This window comes from Pituophis catenifer, unplaced genomic scaffold (genome assembly GCF_029215685.1).
Source record: "Pituophis catenifer annectens isolate HBS135680 unplaced genomic scaffold, rPitCat1.0.hap2 SCAF_6, whole genome shotgun sequence".
Classification (NCBI taxonomy): Eukaryota; Metazoa; Chordata; class Lepidosauria; order Squamata; family Colubridae; genus Pituophis; species Pituophis catenifer.
Window position 1 is genome coordinate 95,760,938 of NW_027256886.1, and position 20,368 is coordinate 95,781,305.

Sequence of the window (20,368 nt, forward strand, 5' to 3'; positions counted from 1 at the left end):
GGGACCATGAATTGGCCCCCCGTTTAAAAAGTGTGAGGACCCCTGATCTAAAGCATACAAACAGTATTCAAAAAGTATGAAAGAATGCAGTATTTTCATCTGTATTTCAGCACACAAGGAACAATATTTTCAAAAGAGAATTAAATAAAAGTGCATCCATAGAGTATAATCTGGATTTACTCTCCATTTTGTTGCTATCTACCTGTTGAGGGAGTTCACTGATGAGGTACTGTGCAAATTTCTGCAGCTGATCTCTTTGTAATCGAGATAGGGACTCAGAGACAGGCGCTCGCAAGCAAACTGCAGATGCCTAGAGATAAGAAGGGAAAATATAAAGATTATTTCTTTAACAGAATGTCATGTTTCTTGTTAAATAATTCTCCCAAGGGCAGATAAAGCTGCATAAGAAGCCTTTTTGGAACATATGTAGTGTTGTTTATTAAAATCAGGCTTTGGTAAGGATGCCTCTATGAATCAGAGCAAGATTTTGGCTATAGCCAAAATACATATAGTGATATGATTCACTTTGAGTACATTTATGCTCAATCCATATTTACTTGGAAACAGCATAGGTAGTCCTCAATTTATGACAACTGGGCCCAGAATTCTGGTCATAAATCAGGAGGTCATTAAGTAGGTCACCATGTGACCTGACTCATTTTTACAACTGTATTTATGAATCACTGTAGTTGTTAAGCAAAAGACATGGTCATTAGCAAAGGTGAAATGCACTTACCTTCGCTACCGGTTCGGGAATGTGAGCACACATGTGCGCTCGGTACACTGGTATGTGCCTCTTCTGCGCAAGCGCAGAGCCTTCTGCGTATGCGCAGAGGGTCAAAAACGGGATGTCATTACGTCCCCGGCGGGTGGGCGGAACCTCCCACCACCAGTTCGCACGAGCCAGATAGATCCAGCAGCATTTCACCACTGGTCATTAGGCAAATTCAGCCTATCCAATAAGCATTTTTTGACATTTTCATGTGATTCTCTTAAGCTTCTTAAACCATCAAAAAAAGATTCTGCAAAACTGTAAATGTAAACTGCAATCTGTAAAATGAATCTTGGCCAATTCTTCTTCCCAGTGGAAGAAGAAAAAAAGTAAATGAGTTTTCATTTACTTTTACACAACAGCTGTTTTTAAAGCAGCTAATTATACCAAAAAAAATTCAAATGAATGCAGTCAGTGTTTCCTCACTGCTTCAACCCAGATACAGTCACATCATACCTAGCACAGTATTTACAAAGTTTATTACTAGGTAAATAAAAATACCTGCCTATCCTATTACCTGCAGACACAAAAATATTTTCTATTGCTGTTGTATTGGTGTATTTTTATCTTATTAGATTTATATCCAACATGAAGTGTTCTGATCAACAGATGAATGAATGAAGAATACAGAGTGCAAAATTACTTTAAAACAAAAGGAGTAAAATATCGCAAAGTAATCCAAGTTAACTAGATACAAGAGAGCTAAACATAGTTGGGATAATGCAAGGGCAAAAGTCAACTTTTGTGATAATAGTGTTCCACATTAAATGTTCTCAGTAAGAAGACACCTATCTCTCTTCAATTCATACAGTCTTCTGAAGGAAGCTTTCAGAAATAGAGGCGAAGAATCAAACAGAAGGAAATATTCCTTCATGTATGTTGGTCTCATTCAAATGCTTTTTATATTTCTCCTAACATCTGCTAACTGAATCATATGAAAGTTGTAGCTGAAATTTTTTGGAGGAAACTGGTTGCCTGCCCTTTAGGAATGAAGCCAGAAACAGACTGAAAGCTTGTGAAAGGGATAATATAATATTCTTTCAACCATTCCACATTAACAATCTTAGTTAACTGAAAGTCAGAGACCATTTTAGGCGACAGCCCCACTATACTGTGTGAATACATAAATGGGAGACTATCAGAATATAATTATTATAAGGCTGCTCTGTCCAATTAAGTTCTCATCACAAGTGAAGCTGTGTTTCCCCAAAAATAAGACCTATCCCGAAAAAAAGACCTAGCTTGTTTTTTTCCCGTATGCACCTAATATAAGCCCTACCCCAAAAATAAGACCCACTCATTCCGTGGAGCTGCCCCCACATGCCCTGTACCTGCTTACCTTACGACCCCTGCAGCCAGGCCTCCCACACCCCGACACCTGTTGCACCAGTGCTTGAGTTCTTCTGTGGCCGCTTGCAGCCAGACACCAAATGGCACATTGTGCCGGTGCTGCGGCTCACCACAGGAGGCCGCGTGGCACGTGCCAATGCTGCCCCTTGCAGGAGGCCACATGTCATGCCAGTGTCGCCATTCGCACGATGCGCCATGTGGCCTCCTACTGTGAGCGGTGGCACCGGTGCGATGTGCCACAGTCTCCTGCCGTGAGCGGTGGCACCGGCACATCGAGTCACGCATCATGCCACACCACCGGTGCGATGTGCCACGTGGCGCCTGTCCGCAAGGAGCAACAGAAGCCGGGCAGCGGCACGAGAGGTGTCGGGATGTGGGAAGCCTAGATGTGGTGGTCCTAAGGTAAGTGGGTAAGACATCCCTCGAAAATAAGACATGGTGCTTATTTTGGGATCCAAAAGAAAATAAGACCAGGTCTTATTTTCGGGAAAACACATGGTATCTTCATGTCTAGTAACAATTATGAGTCTAAACGTATCCCCAAACTATGATCTGCTTCCTAAGGAATGAACAAAACCTCAATCCTTGGCTAAATAATAATAATAATAATAATAATAATAATAATAATAATAATAATTATTATTATTATTATTATTATTATTATTATTATTATTATTATTATTATTATTATTATTATTATTATTATTATTATGCACAAATCATTTCTGCCTTATTATAATAAGGCACAAATGATTTCTGCCTTACCTGTACTGGATGTCATCTCACTGGTACTCGTTTATTTTCTGATTTTGTCTAAGTACAGTCAGTATATTTGATAAAAGCAAAAGTATGGAGTAGCCTCATGCCTCTCCCAGAAGTTTTATAAATATGTTAAAGATAGTACACCAAATCTTACAAAATGGGAAAATATCCCCATCAGCACTTTTTAAAAACAGCCATCTAAACAGAATTGCATCATTATACTAGAGTCTGCACCCTCAAAGTTAAATTTTGCAGAAAGTGAATATGCTTGATACTACAAAAAAATGAGAGCAACTACAATTTAGCTTACATTCTGCTTTTCATAACTTGTAAAAATAATTTGACCACAAAAGATGAGGATGACTCTTCAGTTTGAGAACTGTCAAAAATATAATTGTAAATACAACAAAATCTGAAAAACTGTTAGCTCAGCCACAAATATTCAGGGAGTTAGGCTGTCACTAATACCAAAATATTATTTCTGATTTATCCTAAACAACTGATTTAAAGATCACTGGAAATTCATATGAAACATGTTGATTCCTTTAGAAAATCTCTATAATGCTCTATAGACACAAATTTCAATAATATTCAGTAATATTTTGTAAGTCAGAGTTCTTAAAATTTAATTGTATTTCTATTTTATTCATTATAAGTCTTCCCATAGGACAGCAAATGGGTCACCTCAAAGTTATGAGTCAGTAAAATTTACAGAAGAAAATACATATTATATGTTAAAGCCAAGTTCTACAGTACATGAATCTAAAATTGCTACACACAGAGAAAAAATTATTAAAGATTAAAAACTGGGAGAATGGTAGAATACTGCTTTAATTTTAACAGACAGTTTCTCAAATTTTTTAAGAACCCATTTATAATAATCAGCTCATGAGGCTCATGGAGGGCTGGGGGAGGGGAACAGGGCAATCACCTAACATGCAGCATTGACTGTTCCAATTTAACTGTGTCTCAAAATTCTATACTAAACAGTATTAAACAAAAACCTTTCTTCAAGTCTGAATCAACTAATGAAACAGAAACTAAAATCAACAGCAGAACTTTTCATTACTGAATACTTGATTTTTATGTTTTACTGTGCAATAAAACAACAGCCATATTTCAAAGCCTACATTGTGTATCCGAAAGAGACAAAGGGCTACCACGTGGGCACACCATTTGGCCCCAGCTCCACATGTACAGCTGCATGAGGTAATCCTGCATCTGTCAAACATTACTGCCACGTTGTAGGCTCCTTTTGGTGGCACTATCTGTGGAGGTACCACTGTGGCACTCAGGTGGAAACCTGTTGGAGAGCAGGATAAAAGTTATGGTCTGGAAGTTATTGCAGCAGAGGAAAATGTAACTCAGATGTATAATTGAAATACTATTCAGTCAAAAAGCCATTCTTTGCAATACTCAATCTTCCTAGTTTCAATGAAAAATTCAAATAATATATTTCAGCTATTTTCAAAGGATAGTTTTATAGTAAAAATTTGCATTTGGATAGAAGATCCTCATCTAAATTTAAACTAAAATCATTCCTATTGACAACTACTATATCAGCTGTTTTAAGTACTATGCACATTTGTTACCCATGTTTGCACATAATGCAATCTTGGGCTAATGTTCATGGCCCCAAAAATATACTTTTGCAGTTTAATTTCACTTTCAATTAATGCAAGTTTTCCATTACATATAAACCAGAGACTGCAGGTGAAAATAAACTCTTCAGCCAGTTTATCTGAATCTTGTTAAAAATATTAAATTGTTTTAACCCATTATCATTACCTGAATGTAACAAGACAGAATTCATGTGCCTATGAGCCAGAGGATATTTTTTCAGGGTTATTACATCTATTCATGTGGTACTAAGCCAAAATTTACTATTAAATGCAGGCCACAATATTCTCTCAGTAGCTCTATTCAGTTTTTAAGGATAAAAAAAACGAATACTTAATTCAAAACTGTCTAATAAATCCATGGATGAAACTTTATCTCATTTTGTGGTAGAACACACTGTTCCTTGTCTAAAACACACACGTTTAATGTTCTCAAGAAGTAGACATGTTTCATCTGTAACTAAAGCTTCCAAACAGATCTCTTAAAAGCTGAAAATGCTTTACATTCATACAGTAGTAAAGGGTCCTAATTTTTCAGGTTCTCCAATTTAAAAGTACCTAGACTAACAAACAGAAAGTAAACATAATAGTATACTGCTGTAATAATTAAAGCAGTATCAGTCTATGCAGATCAGCAACCATTCTGTGAGGCTTGCTTGTATACCTCAAACTACTGGGCTCTAAACAGAGCAAGTATAGTCTATGATGGGGGAATTTAATCCAAAATGTCAGGCCTAAGACAAAAATTAAATCTGATTTACTTAAATTATATCCTACTACAATTACATGGAATTAACTCAATATAGTCAATATGATTTATTTCATGTATCTAACGTTTCCGTTTTTTCAACTGTTAAAAATACAATTCAGTGGAAACTTGGAATGGTTTCAAAAGCTTGATCCAAAGCTTTGGAGCTACAAAGCGACTGCTCTAAATAGGGTCTTTAACGAGAATGAAAATTAAAAACTGTTTAAGACACATAATAAAATTAGAAAAATGAACATGGAGATGAAATATAAAGTTAAAAAATGACCTAGGGGTAGCCCTATTTGGAATAATTGCAAAAATATTTAAACTGATTTAACAGTGTCAGCAAAAAAAAAAATTAAGTCAATTACATAGATTAAGACTTGTCCACCTCAAAGAGGATCCAAATAATTCCTTCCTTTCTGTCATTCTGAGACACATCTGAGAGGAAGAATTCACAAATGTCTCCCCAGCCAGTTCTAAGGCTGTCATGATAGAGTGCAACTTTATGTTTGCTGAGAAAGCATACTCAAATATAGTATGTATGTATAGTATGTAATAAGTTTAATACTCATCAAAGTCTGCCTCAGATATTTTTTGCATCTGACATGAGATTTTTCAACAGCAGTGTAAGGGTTAGGGTTAAAGGAAAGGAAAGCAGACCCTGCACTAAGCAAGGGAATTAGACTCTTTGATCTCTGAGGTCCCAATTCCAGTTTGTAAGATACAAACATCATACCTATCTGCAATGGGTCTTTAACAGCCCTCATTCGGAAGAGTTGCTCGCCTCGTTGGAACTCATCTGCACTGCCATTTGCCAAGCATGAATATAGCCTAAAAGAAATAAATCATTCTATTATTAGAATGATCTTCAATGGAGACTGACAACAGTGCATTCCATTCCAGACAATGAAGAAATTATGGATAGATTTCAAAGAGTAGATTATGTCATAGTGAAAAAAGGCTACATTAACTGTAGAGGTAATTTCATCATGTACAGATTCTTAATTGCAGGTCACAATTTGCAATGTCAAATTGCCTCTTCTATACAGCTATTAAAGCTACAAAACGGTTTCTTTTATAGACAAAATAGAAAAGCATATACAACTCAAGACTGTTACATGTGGTCTAATTTTTTAAAATTAAAACACAGAATGGTAGATTGAAAGCTATGGAGTTTAGGTCAAAGTTATACAGATCTATTCATTTTACAAGAGAATGGATATATTATGGGTTGGTTATTAACTAGGTATGAAAAGCAGACGTGTTAATATGCAGTTAAAGACATTTATATCCTAGACTTCTCCCCAAAAAAGTTCCATGTACCTAATGTATTGTGAGAGAATAGCTGTGGAGTTCAAAACCCTTCCTGCTTCCTTTCCCCTAATAGCATAAGAAAAGAAAAGGGAGCTTTTCTCTTTAAAAAGGCAGCTGTTTCAAATGGAGAATTTGCTTGCTGACCTCAAGAGCAGAGAGCAATGGTAGAATTGATTTGAGAATATCAAAAGACAGAAGATATCTTCAAGAGATGGGGAAAAAAAGTTAAGAGGTAAAAGAGTAAGAGTGGGAAAAGGGATAATAAAGGTGCTATGGGAGAAAAGAATCAGCAACCAGGAGCTATGTACCAGAGGTGGGATTCACTTACCTTCCCTACCGGTTCGCAAATATGAATGCACTCGTGCACACACTCACTTCACTCACACACACCACCTCTGCGCATGTGCACAGCCTTCTGTGCATGCGTAGTCACACATTACATCCGGGTGGGTGGGCAGAGCCTCCCGCAGTCACCACTACCGGTTCGCACGATTTGGACAGAACCAGCTGAATCCCACCACTGCTATATACGTGTGTGCATGTATACACTATATGATATTGTTGAAAACTCCTCCACTAGGAGTGAGGGAATAAAGAAAAGCTTTGGCAGCTGGAGAAACAAACGTAGAAGAAATTTAGCTATAAGAGACCCAACTCATACAGCTCAAATTCACAGTTCCTGGAGTTTGCAGAGTATAGCGATAGTCCCCCAAAATGGGGGACCAACACAGACTATAACAAAGGAGAGAAATGACATTAGATCTCCCCCACCTACTTTAAAATGTCGGGCTGCCAGTGTAAGGAAGACCCAGGAGGGTCTGGAAAGCTGGGCTGATTTAACTATTTGTCTACATGGATCATTATACAAATCAACCAGACCTTGAACTGGACAGGCTATAGAATTGTAATTTTTTAAAAAAAATAATAATAATAATCATTGGATTTAGCAGTTTTCTGGTCATACAAATTAGGCCCTTTGCATCAATACAGAGATTAAAATAGTCACATAAGTCTAAATCCTGATTAAATAGTATGTCCTTTAAAAAGATAGATTTACACTGTTTATTTATTAAATTGGCCGCCCGTCTCATTTCAAACAACTTTGGACAGCTTACAGCATAACTGTTCACCACAAAAGTTGTGTATCAAAAGCTTTTCATCTCACAGATGTAAAATTTCCTGTATTTCAGCTTATTAAATTCAAATTTCAGATTTTTCATTATGCTCAATTTATTTAATTAATTATCCAATTTCCACACTAAACGTGAGTTTGGAAAAACCAAAAAGCTTGCTCCTTTTTTGCAAGAAGTCCATTTTAAAGAAAATAATAAGGGATGTTACCTGATGTCTTCTTCATTCTCTGGAAAGCTCCAAAAGGCAATGCGAAGCTGCAGTTGCTCCGGCACAGGTGGGTAGACTTTTTCCACTACTTCAAATGGAATGTGAAATGCCACCTGCTTTGCTGACAGTTCCACCAAGGGGATCACGGACCCATCTAAAGGAATGAAGAATATCGGGCAAATTATCTGAATTCTGCAGAATTTTATCATTAAGAACTAAAGAGAAAGAAAGAAAAAAACTTCCTGGCTTTTCTAAGTGTAAAATAACTTTTTACTATTTTCCAAGAAACTATAAGAAGCAGCTCTAGTGTTCATAAAGATTAAGATGTCAAGAGAAAGTATTGAATAGTCCCTTTTGTATTCAATAAACCACTTGCTAAAAACCAATACTATAATAGTATAATGTCATAAAATCACTGTGATTTTGAACATCATTCTATGGGGCATAAAAACAACAAATTGTCTTACACAGAGACACAAAATGTTTAAGTCTGTTTACTCAACCTCCTACTAAATTAAAGATAAATCATGCAAGCTACACAAGACATACTAAGGAAAAAATAAAAATTAGAATATGCTTTTACATTAATCAATCATACTGTCAATTACTCTCCAACTGTGAAACTAATTACCAAATGTAGTATTAATTTTTCCTTTTTCAGTTAGCATTTACTAATCAGTCTTGAATGCTGAGAAATAGCCATTTTATATAAGTATTTAATGCTTGTCTTCTTTCAAAAGATTCAGATAATATTCTGTTGCTGTAACATAAAAAAAGCTAAAATCAATCTAGTTAGAGAGCAGATGCAAGGCTCTCTCCTAAAGAGAAAAATATTTTGAAAAATCTAAATATTATTTCTAAGTACAGATAACAAATTTAATCAGATGCTGTGCTAAATTTTAATTTACTTAGTCTTTGGGTGTACTAGAAGTCTTATCCTATCTAATTTTTTCTTTTCTGTACATATAGAACATTCTGTATAATTTTAGCCTTCCAATTGACTTTATTAATTTCTTTAGAGCTGATGTATTACTTGAAAGCCAGGGATCAGCATAATCTTATGGTTTACTGAGAAAACCAATGCATTTTTGCAAATCAAATTCCAGTATTTAGTTTTATTTTTTGCAAAACCAATTTATCTCCTTAAAATCTAGACATACATCTTTATGCTACAACCTTAGGAACATGCATTATAGAAATGATTTCATCTTCTCTTCCAGTTTTGCATTTTATTCCCTGAAAAGGAAATATACATAGGAATTCTACCATTTCAGACCCAGATTAGGAGAATGACAGGTGATGTAACCCCCTAAAAGACTGGCAGTGGTAGTAGTACTTCTCAAGTAGGTACACCAGGGTAGAAGGTAGGAACAGGATATTCAATGAACTTGTAGAGGAGGAGTTTTGAAACAGATGAAGCTGTGCTGCTTCAAGGGACATAAATGGGAACAAGTGAAACAAGTCAGCCAAATCATTTCTTCCTTATTGTTGGCAGACTTTTTTTTTAGCAGAGATAATAAACACACTGGAATACATAGCAAATTTTATTTTTAGCTTTCAGGTTCAACGGGCTAGTTAGTTGGACCTGTAGGACAGTTGTGTTTATCTAATGTGTTTTTAAAAAACCAACAATCTCAGCAGCTCCTGTGGAAAGGAACAAGTTGTCACACTACAGGAAGGATGAGCAGTCAATCCTGGACAATTTTGAAAAGATCTACCATGTCTAAAAGAAGGGGGAAGTCAGTATATGCGGTTTTTCAAATCACATTTAATTGCTTTCCTGTTATCAGTGGCCTACAAAATGATTTGGACAACATGGATAACTATGAACTAATCAGGACACACAGCAGTGGTTTGGAGATATACTGTAGCCACAATCTCTGCTGTACATGCCTCACTTATCAAGGAACCACACACGAAAATGCTGTTTGCCAAGAGCCAAACAAAAACAGCTCCTACGAAACTACATTTTCAGTGGAAAGAGAAATAGGAGCTTGCTGCAATAGAACATTCAGGCTCCAAGCAAAGAAATGAAATGGAAAACCAAGGTACCCTATATAAAGCAGAGGATAAATCTAGCCACTTAGAGCCCCTACAGTAATTACATGACCAGAAGTAGCCACCCCGGAAAAAAACAGAATACGCTGAGATGTTTGAAGCAATCCTCAGGAACAACACAGAGGATTTATGAAGAGAAGAAAAAAAAAAAAAGCACAGCCTGTCCAAGATGTGAGGAAAGTCGGAACACAACTACCACACCTTAATATAGCTCTGAACACCAGATTTGTCAAAAGAAAATTACTATTGTATCAGGAATGTGTAAAGTAAGACTATAGGGAACAATGCAAGCCCAATGATAACTTTCATACTACATCTAGTATGAAAGATCCAAGGCATCTTATGTCTTAGAATTTATATACCCATCACCAAAATGTTGGAAATGCAACCACGAATAAGGCACGTACTACCATATTTGGTGGTCATGTAAAAAAAGAAAAGGAACTGGCAGAAATAACTGGAGAAGAAATAGAATATAAACCAGAACTATTCCTATTGAGAATTATAAATGGGAAATATAGTAAAGGGGTAAGTTACTTAATAATACATACAGTATTATAACAGCAGTAAGAATGATCTTTGGCCAAAATTGGAAAAATAAGGAAATCCCCCAAGATGATGAAATGATTAAAAAAATTTTGACATGCGCGGAAATGGATAGATTAACGCTGGAATTGAAAAATAAAAGCGAGTCAGAATACTATGAAATATGGAACAAATTTGCTAAGCAATGTGCTATTGCTTAGCACATTGTAAGCCGCCCTGAGTCTCCGGAGAAGGGCGGCATATAAATCAAATTTTTTAAAAAAAATTATCAATGGTTGGAACGGAAAAGAGGGACGAAAAGTATGAACTGAGTAGAATTCATAGAATGGAGAACTAAGGTTATGTATGTAATTAGTGAAATTAGATGAAAGTGGATAAGACAAATGTATAAGTAATATAGATAGAAGAATGATGTCTTTATATATGTAAATAGACCAAATGTATATAAGTAGTAAGGTACATATGATATTTATCTTTTATTTTAGTATGTATGGCAAAGATAATGCCAGTGTCCAATGTTTTAATATGTGTTTAATAAAAATTTTCATTAAAAAAAAGAATATACAGTATATACCTATGCCATTTGTCAATTCTGAACACATTTCTTTAGTCTTTCCAGCCTTCTCAATTTTTGGATTCCAGACTTCCATTTTTGGCCTGTCTCCCTATCTATATGCAAAGCAGATATTAAAAATAAAGGATCTTGGATAGATAGGGAATATGCCATCCAAGAAAATGTTTTGATTGGGTAGGCCATTACTGCCTTGCAATGAACCCATTGCCCATTATATTCGTTGGAGGGACCATGAAAACATTATAAGAGCATAAATAGAATAATCAATAAAATTATATAAATGTAATATATCACTTTGATAAATTTTCTAATTATGTATTGTTCATATAAGTAAGTCTGTTTCTTCTCAGTTTTGAATTTCCCTACTAGAATGACTGGGTAATGAATGAATGTAGATTGGGGAAAAAAGAGGGTGAAATGTTTGAGGTGGGTCAGACAGGGAAAACAAATGAGAATCACACTGTAAAATACATGAAATAATGAAGTGGTGTAGAGAAGACAAATTTGTATTTGAGCAAAACTCTTGAAATTCTCAAAAAGAGAAGTTTAAAGAAAAAAGTAATGTATGAAGCAGTGTTGACATAGAAGAAAAATGGCTACATAGAAGGGTATGGAGATACAGCACGTGGAATAAACTAATTTTAGTTTAACTTCCTTTGTCCCTTATTTGTATCTTCATCTTATTTCTTTCTTGTTTTTTGCACACTGCGTAATGTTGCTTACCCTGAAAGGAAACAAGATGGGTTATTTTGCAAGGTTTCACAAGCCTTAGTGATGCCTTTGCAAACAGCAATTCATTATTCTTGCACTTCTTTCTAAAACTGTTTGGCTCTAAAACTCTCAGCAATAGCTATCAGTGCTTTTTTTCATCTTTGAACTATTAGCCTTATCCTCATCATTATCCTCCCATTTCATTACTTGCAAGCTCTTCTTTTTTTTGTGGGGTAAAGAAGAATTTTTAACAATGTGCAATAAGAATTGGCAAAGCTATCATCTGCTTTCAAAATGAGCGCAATTCTATGCACCAATGCTTTTTTCAGAGTTTTAAAACCTGTGGGGAAAAAATTTCCATATCAATAAATGTTAAGTGGTAGACAATATTAATATCAAAACTTTACTCAGCAAGTGCTTCCTCATATTGCTCCATCTGATGTTAGCCATCAAAATCCATCAACTCAGTAGAGCAAATTTCTATCAACAAAAGATGTAATACCCCATATGAATGCTTTTATCTGAAAGCAAAATAAGATTTATTGAAATATTCAAATACCCTTTCACTCAGTCCCAAAATACTCTTCTGTTTTTCTAACATGTCAAGCTTGTATTTCTGGGGCGCTATGGCTGAATTCAAAGAAAGCAGTTCAGCACAATGCTTGAAATAAATTTGTAATATATGGTAGCAACTTTAGCTGCTCTGTTATTTCTAGCATTATTTCTAAGTGATATTTCTGCTTTTAACCTTTCTGAAATTATAGTGGGGATACTTGCTTAGAAAAAGGAACACATTTTAAGTGTCATGGTGTATCAATAATACAGATTTCATTAACTGGCAATTGATCTGAAAGTGTTATGTGCCAATAGCACCCAGCAAACTGAAAGCTTCTTGATGAACTTTTCAGCTGAAAAGCACTTTTGGGACAATCATGGCCTGGATGACTGAGAATCTCCATCCAGGTCATGGTTGTCCCAAAAGTGCTTTTCAAAAGGCAACTGGACTTCCTTCCTTTTTTTGTTTGAAGATCCTTCACTTCTCATCCAAGAAGCTGAAGAAACTTCTTGGATTAGAAGCAAAGACTTCAAGGAAAAAACAAAGAAAGTTTAGTTGGTTTTTGAAAGGCACTTCTGGGACTTTCACTCTTAGGATCATGTCAAAAAGCAGTTAAATTGTGTCAGACATTACAGTCATTAGGCATTTAACCCAAATAGTTTGTGGGAAATTAAGCTACCATTGCTACCACCAATGGTAGCAATGGTAGCTTAATTTCACCACCTTGTCATTAAGGCAGCAATATGTATTTTTATTTATGCATTTATTCCATGTATATATCACTTATCTTGCCCTTCCCCATATAAATGTTTGAAAATTATTTTTGGAAGATAAATATTTCTCTACAATATTGCTATTTTTGCTGTGATTCTCAAGTGAGTATTTTAGACTTAAGATATACTATAAATATGCATTCCTAATAAGGCTTTCAACTACTTCAGTCCTCTTAACATACAAAGAGCTTTATTATTTGGTGCAAAGCTAAGCACTGGTTGACTCTTATACTACAATGAAAAAGATCATAGAAATAATATAGGCAAAGTTCCACTGACAGCAAATTTTATCATTGGAGCAATTTAATTGTGCTTTCTTTTGGAGGGTGGCCAGAGTAAAATAACACAACAAATTTGAGGCAGATAAAATAATAGAGTAATACTGGCATACAAAACTTCTTTGCTCCTACTACTATTTATATCCAAACACAAATTCATGATTCTATATGCCAATAACAACTTGATTTAAAATCAAACAATTGATTTCATTAGCCAAAGCCATTTATTAATTTTATATGTTATATCTGGATATAGAAAATCATAATAAAAAAGGTTTAATATAGTTTAACGTTAGCTAAGTCTGTTATTTTAAAAAAATCATTCCCAACATTTCCCATGTGCCACTTCTTACTATGATATCTCAAGCCTTCAATTAATATTCTACTTATAATGGTACTTATGCTCCCTGTTTACAGACACAGAGAAGACCACTGTCAAGTCATACATTAAATTGTTAATTTCTGCCTAGCACAAATTGCTGTCAAGTTAACAAAATTACTATTTTAGTCCTCAGGGGAAAAAACCAAAAGAAAACCCACTGTAAGAACTTCAAAAGAAAAAAATGTGAATTTCTACCTGACAGCTTTGGATAAATTCTTAGTTTCTGTTAAATTTATTTTTAGTATGCAATCAATGCCAGTATAAACATCATATTGACAATTTTATTGAATCTTGTTTTTACTCTTACTTCGCAAGGGAGTTTAAAAATGCACAATATTCTGCAGGATCTGTGATGAATTCCAGAATTTCAGATTTTGTTTGTTTTCACAGATGTGTTCAGTCACGTTGCTTTCCCTTTACAGCTCAGCTCACAATACTCTAAATCTTATTTTGTTTTTTTTCTCTTAAACATTCTTAAAATGTTTATATTATATGTACAAACACTGGCATTTTAGGATAGTATAAAAATACTTTGAAACAAATAATTGGAAAACTCAGCATTTGATGTATTTTTTTCACACCAAATATCTGTACTCAAAAGAATAATCAGAACCTGATAAAAAATACATTTAGAACACAAATTAAGCTTTATCCTTTAAATTTTTGAAGAAAGTTACTTTAACGCACTTCTACATTTTTATAATAAAAAGCCTGTTATTTAAAAACAAACCTAATGTTAAAACATTAAATATAACTTAGGAAATAAAAATTAATAGTTTTAAAAAATTAGGCAAGCATTTATATATTGAAGTGGGAGGGATTTCCAATACTAGGGTGCTCTGGGTCAACTGAAAACAGTAGGATTACTTTTTAATTTTCTCCTCTCATTAAATATTGCAATTTAGCTGTACCCTCTTGAAGAACACTGGTGCTATCCTGGCTTTTCTCAAAACTGACTTTTATCCTGTATTTTGTTTTTGTGTTTTTCATTCCAACACATGTTCAAATCATGCAATTAAGCTATTTCCCTCAGAGAAAAAATAAGTATGTGAAGTGGAATGGATTATTAAACTACAATGGAATATTTTATTTAAAGACAATCTTAATTCTTCTGGCTTCAATACATTTCATATTGGCACCCCCTGCAAAAAATGCATGTTTAATAATCTGATTGGACATATTCACAATCTTCTTTAATGCTTTTAAGAGTAATAGCATCTGCTGCTGAGTAGCTTTAAGAGGATACAGTCTTACATGATTTAAGGATTAAATCATAGTTATAAATCTCATACAGCTGATCTTTCATCTTACTCAGCTATCGGTATTGATCATAAGATTCAAAAATATTAGTGTCAGTTTCACATGCCACTAATAAAATATTTATAGAAGTTATCTACCTGTGTTTGTATATATACATACAAATACACACATAAACATACTTGTAACACTACAAAAGTATTTCCTTATATTTCTACCACTGCTTTGGTGCAATGATTAAAGGCACCAAACTAAAAACAGGGAGGCTGTAGTTCCAATCTTAGTTTAGATATGAAGCTCTGTGGGTGATTTTGGGCCAACTCGTCTCTCTCAGCCCTAGGAGGACATGCAAAACCTTGGAGTATGTGGCCAAGAAAACTGCAGGAACTTGTTCAGGCAGTTGCCAGGAGTCAAGACTGACTTGAAGGCACAAAATTATTGTGCATATTGTGCATATCAGGGAGCAAAGGCAGGTTATGACTACATTGCATGAGATTGCATGTTTACTAATCTAAAATAGCTTAAAATAAATAAACCTGAATACAAAAGTAATGTGAATGTTTTCCCAAACTCTGTTTTCCAAAAGAAATGCTTCACAGATCAAACGGCATACAAATTCTTATAGTGTACAGATGCACTTTTCTTCCATCAATAGTGCTTCTACTATTGATATTACACTTATGTTTAGAGCACCTACAGGTTATTCATATAATTTCAACAGAAGCAAGAACAGCTGGCTATAAAATAAAGCCAAGGCTAATCCCAGCTGATGTCAAAAACACATCCATGTATTTTTCTCAGCAACAATACAAAAATAGTTTGTTACTTCCTTCAACCCAGGATGTTTCTTCAACTTTCCAATACTATAACAATAGTATTCCATGGAGGACCAACCCTGCTCAGTTTCTGAACCCAGATAAAATGTTTGGTAAATTGCAGTTAAGATGAACAGATGCTACACTGAGTCAATCATGTGGTGCTCTTAAATTGCAACATCCCAAGGACATTTTTTTTCACCTTTAAGTACTGATAAATGGTTCAACTACTTCACTTGTGATGCATTATATCATGTTTGTGTTCCCTCTCTGTAATAATTTGAACCAGGCAATATAATACTAATTAAACCCCTGAAGACAACTAAGCCAAACCAAGGGATCCAAAACTTTCTTTAAAGGAAGACTTTTGATGGGTAAATATGCTAGTCCAGGCAGCAAAATGCTACAAACCCCAGCAACCCAGTCTGCATGGCAAAAGAGGATGAAAGCCGAGGAGTAATTTAGGAGCACCTGAGCTCCTCATGGTTTATCTGGTTCTAGTTAACTGCCTCTGTAAGTAGAAATCTATGCACACTTGTGTAGCCCATTTCTTGCTATGCAGTCACCTTCCTCAACTTCGATTTGACTTAGAGAAACTTATTTTCCCCCCTTCTGACCATCGTCCTAAGGCAGGGGTCTCCAACCTTGGCAACTTTAAGCCTGGCGGACTTCAACTCCCAGAATTCCCCAGCCAGCAAAGCTGGGAGTTGAAAAAGCAAATTCTGGGAGTTGAAGTCCGCCAGGCTTAAAGTTGCCAAGGTTGGAGACCCCTGTCCTAAGGGGTTAGGTGGGTTAGCCAGGAGCTTTGTGCGCCCCATCCCCGCTCCGGTCAGCCCAGCCCAGCCCAGCCCGCGCTAAGCGTCCTCCTCACCTTTCATTTTGACCGTGGGGGAGTTGGGTCCGGCTGACTGTTTCCGCCATCCTCTCCAGTTCTGGCACAGGCTCTCCGCCTCAGAGATGAAGGAGCAAAGCGAGTCTTCCTCAAAGCGGTCCGAGTCCTCGAAGGAAAACCTTTCCCCGTCTTCCCACTCGGCGAACATGAGTTCCATCACATCCAAGAAAGCAGGCGGAGGGAAAAAAAGAGGACGGGCCACGCGGCTTCCCCGGGAGACGCAGCCAAGCGGCTCCAGGACAACCTGTATGGTCGCTGCTTCCCCGCCTCCAACAGGCAGAAGCCGCACGGAAAGCCCGGCGGGCGCCTGGTGCCTGGCGGGAGAAAAGCCCCGGCCGCCCCTCAACTCGCGGGATGCCGAGCCCTACCACGAGCCCAGACCGCCTGAGCGGAGAGGCGCGCCTGACTTGGGAGCCCCGGGAAAAGCAGCCAGGCGCGGGGAGTTCCCGGCGCCCCTCTGGAAGGCCATTGTTCGCCCAGAAAGCCTAGAGGCCCATTCCGCGCCCGGCACTCCTCCTCCTCCTCCTCCGCCGCCCCAAGACACGCCAAGAGCCCCGGGGAGTTCACTCCAGTTCGGTTCCCGGCCGCCCGGACCCGCCTCTCCGCCTCTTCCCAGGAAAACTCTCTGGGGAACTTGGCGCCAAGTCTCCGGCGGCAGCGACAGCTTCGGCCCTCCCAAAGGAAGGAAAGAGCCCAGCGGAGGAAGCGTCACGCATTCACACTGACACGCGTGCACACGCACCGGAGGGAGGGAAGAGGGGGCAGCGGCCGCACAGCCAGGCCGCGCGGTGGAAGAAGCGAGGGAAACCGGGGAAGGGAAGGGAAAGGGGGGGCTCCAGGTGAGACGCGACTCTCTGCGGAGGACCGGGCAAAAGCGGCTTCGCTGCTAAGGCGAAGGAGCGACCCTCAGGGCTACCCAGGGCCAGCCGCTCCCCGGCGCAGAGGAGGAAAACGGGGAAGGGGCGGCACCGTTCCTGCCGCCTCCCCGGAAAGGGCTCGGCTTGAAGCTCCGCGACCTCCGCTTGGCTGCCGATGCTGCCGCCGCCGCCGCCGCCGCGCAAGCACTAAAATGGCCCCCCCGCGCTGGAGCGAGCGCCTCTCCCCCTCCCTCCCTCCCGCTCCACTTAACCCGCCCCTCCAGCTGACGCTCGCTTCCGGCGCGCAGCTTCCGGCTTCCGTCAGAAGAGAACCTAGAAGTACACCGAAAAGAGAAATTTAGAGCAGGGGTCTTCAACCTCGGCAACTTTAAGCCTGACGGACTTCAACTCCCAGAATTCCCCAGCCAGAAAAGCAAAGCTGGCTGTGGAATTCTGGGAGTTGAAGTCCGCCAGGCTTAAAGTTGCCGAGGTTGAAAACCCCTGATTTAGAGATGCCGTTAAGATTTGTTTTCAGGCCCGACTGAAGCGGCTACTTCTGAGTTTGTTGCTGAGAGTAACAAACAAATTGAAGGAGAGAAATTACTTTGCTTTTCTTAGGCTGCTGCTGTGTCTGTCCTTCCCTTTTGCCAAAGTAGTAAAAGCAATGGATGCTTTTTGTAACTTTTCCTGAGGAATTTTTAAAGCTTTTTAAACAATGCTGTCCCTCAAGGTGACCAAGAGGAATGAGCCAGTTATCTGACTGACATTCGAGCTGCAGTTCAGGGTGCAATTGTGCAACCCGGGTCCTGCTTTCTTCAGTTCCAAAAGGCCTTTAAGCTTCCATCTCCCAAGCCTGCCCACTTTAATTGGAATACTTCCAAGTTACTTTCCTTTTTCTGCCCAGATCTCTTCCAGCCTTAGGCTCCAACTGTCCTTCCCATCCCTGGCCAGACCCTCTGTGCTGTGCAGAAAGTTTTTGTGATGACGGGAGTCATCTTTTAAAAGAGACCAGACAGCCATTTGTGTGAAATGGGATAGGGGCTCCTGCTTGAGCAGGGGATTGGATTAGAAGACCTCCAAGGTCCCTTCCAATGCTGTTATTTTGTTCTGTTCGGTGGTTGACATGGCCGAAGCCTCCTCCAACCTCAAACATTCTGAGAGTGTAAAGCCAACATGTCTGAAGTGGACACGTTGGGGAATGCTGCAATTAGTCACTCTCATTCACAATTCTATAAGCTATAATATTTTGCATTTCAAGGTGTTGTTCCCTCGCTTTGTCAAATTATGCCATTTTTTTTTCAGTTGAGCCTTCAGCATTCTATCCATTCCCTAAGTGTGTTCTCTAGTTCAGAGGTTAGCTACCTCATGCCTGAGAGACCATCAAATAGTACCCTCCGACCATCAACATTTAACACAAAGTATCACAAATATACAAAAGGCTTATCATCAGAATTGGAAACTGATTGTTTTCAACCAATGGACTCAAGTGTTGGAATTAAAAATCCTGTCTAGTTCCAAGCCGGGAAAAAGATGCTGGAAATAAAATGGAGGATGATTGGAAAGAAGGGTTTATTGATGAGTAGAACCAACAACAGCATGTAGTTCTGGGACAGCTGACAATTGGTTTGATGAGTACATGGATTTTTATAGTGTTCTGAGATGCTGCAGGGGTTGTGCAATGTAGTGACCTGGTGTCTTTTGCTATTCTAATTTTGGTGGTCAATCCTATTATATCCTGAAGGTCATGTCCTGTTCTTAGAATTTGGGTGGGGGATGTAAATTTTAATCCTATCGATTGGAGCTGAAAGTGTTTTGTTTGTGAATAGGCTGGCCTGGATTTCTTATCCATCTCTAAAGACTTCAGGCATCTGCTGGAGACTGTTGGGGCTGCTTTCTGCCTTTGTTAAGAGCATGTTTCTCCATTTCTCCTTTGGGGAAATATAATATTCTGCCTCTTTTAATATTCCCAAAAATATTTCATTCTCTGGGGTGGGATGGGGGGCTTCCTACACAGGTTTTCAAGGACACTTAAGTTTTAATCCTGGATTTAAAATTGAAATCAATTCATCAAAATAGAAGTGTGTCATAACTATTGTACGTTATCTGTGTACAATAGATTACAGGATCAACTTGTTATTTGTTTTGGAGTTGCAAGAAATGAACACCTTTAAAGCGCTCCATGGCTTAGGGCCGGGGTATCTACGAGACCGCCTTCTGCCACCAATAGCCTCCCACCGGCCAGTACGCTCGCAGAGTGGGCCTCCTCCGGGTGCCGTCCGCCAGACAATGTCGGCTGGCGACCCCCAGGGGGAGAGCCTTCTCTGTGGCGGCGCCCACCCTCTGGAACAACCTCCCCCCAGAGATACGTACAATAACAGACCTCCAGATTTTCCGTCGGGCCCTGAAAACCTATTTATTTCAACTAGCTGGGCTGGCTTGAGTTAAATTTTAAATTGATTTTAAATCGGATTGTTTTAATTTACGGCCAAAATATTTAATTATTTTAAACTGTTTTTTAAATTTTGTATGTTCTGTTTTTTACTTTGGCTGTTCACCGCCCTGAGTCCTAATTGGAGAAGGGCGGTATAGAAATGGAAACAAATAAAAATAAAATAAAATAAAATAAGTATTTAAAAAAAATACTACTTTTTTCCCTGTTGGAAGAAATGTCCTTCTGGGTTCAGTTCCAAGTGGGGAAAAAGTCACTGGAAACATGGAGACTGCTTGGAAAGATGGTTTAATGGTGGGCAGGATCACATG

General features: G+C 38.1%; 1 protein-coding gene across 4 annotated transcripts in view; it reads right to left on the minus strand.

The window, feature by feature from the left end:
• ZSWIM8 (zinc finger SWIM-type containing 8) overlaps window positions 1-17,765 on the minus strand; it is a 75,517-nt gene extending 57,752 nt beyond the window's left edge. For all 4 annotated transcript variants that reach the window (XM_070946509.1, XM_070946507.1, XM_070946506.1 and 1 more), the window contains exons 1-5: window positions 16,731-17,765; window positions 7,910-8,063; window positions 5,991-6,085; window positions 4,015-4,187; window positions 203-310 (exon numbers count right to left, since the gene is read on the minus strand). In XM_070946509.1, the coding sequence (XP_070802610.1) occupies window positions 203-310; window positions 4,015-4,187; window positions 5,991-6,085; window positions 7,910-8,063; window positions 16,731-16,908 (708 nt within the window). In that variant the 5' untranslated portion in view covers window positions 16,909-17,765. The remainder of the gene's footprint in view (window positions 1-202; window positions 311-4,014; window positions 4,188-5,990; window positions 6,086-7,909; window positions 8,064-16,730) is intronic.
• Window positions 17,766-20,368: the final 2,603 nt, after the last annotated feature.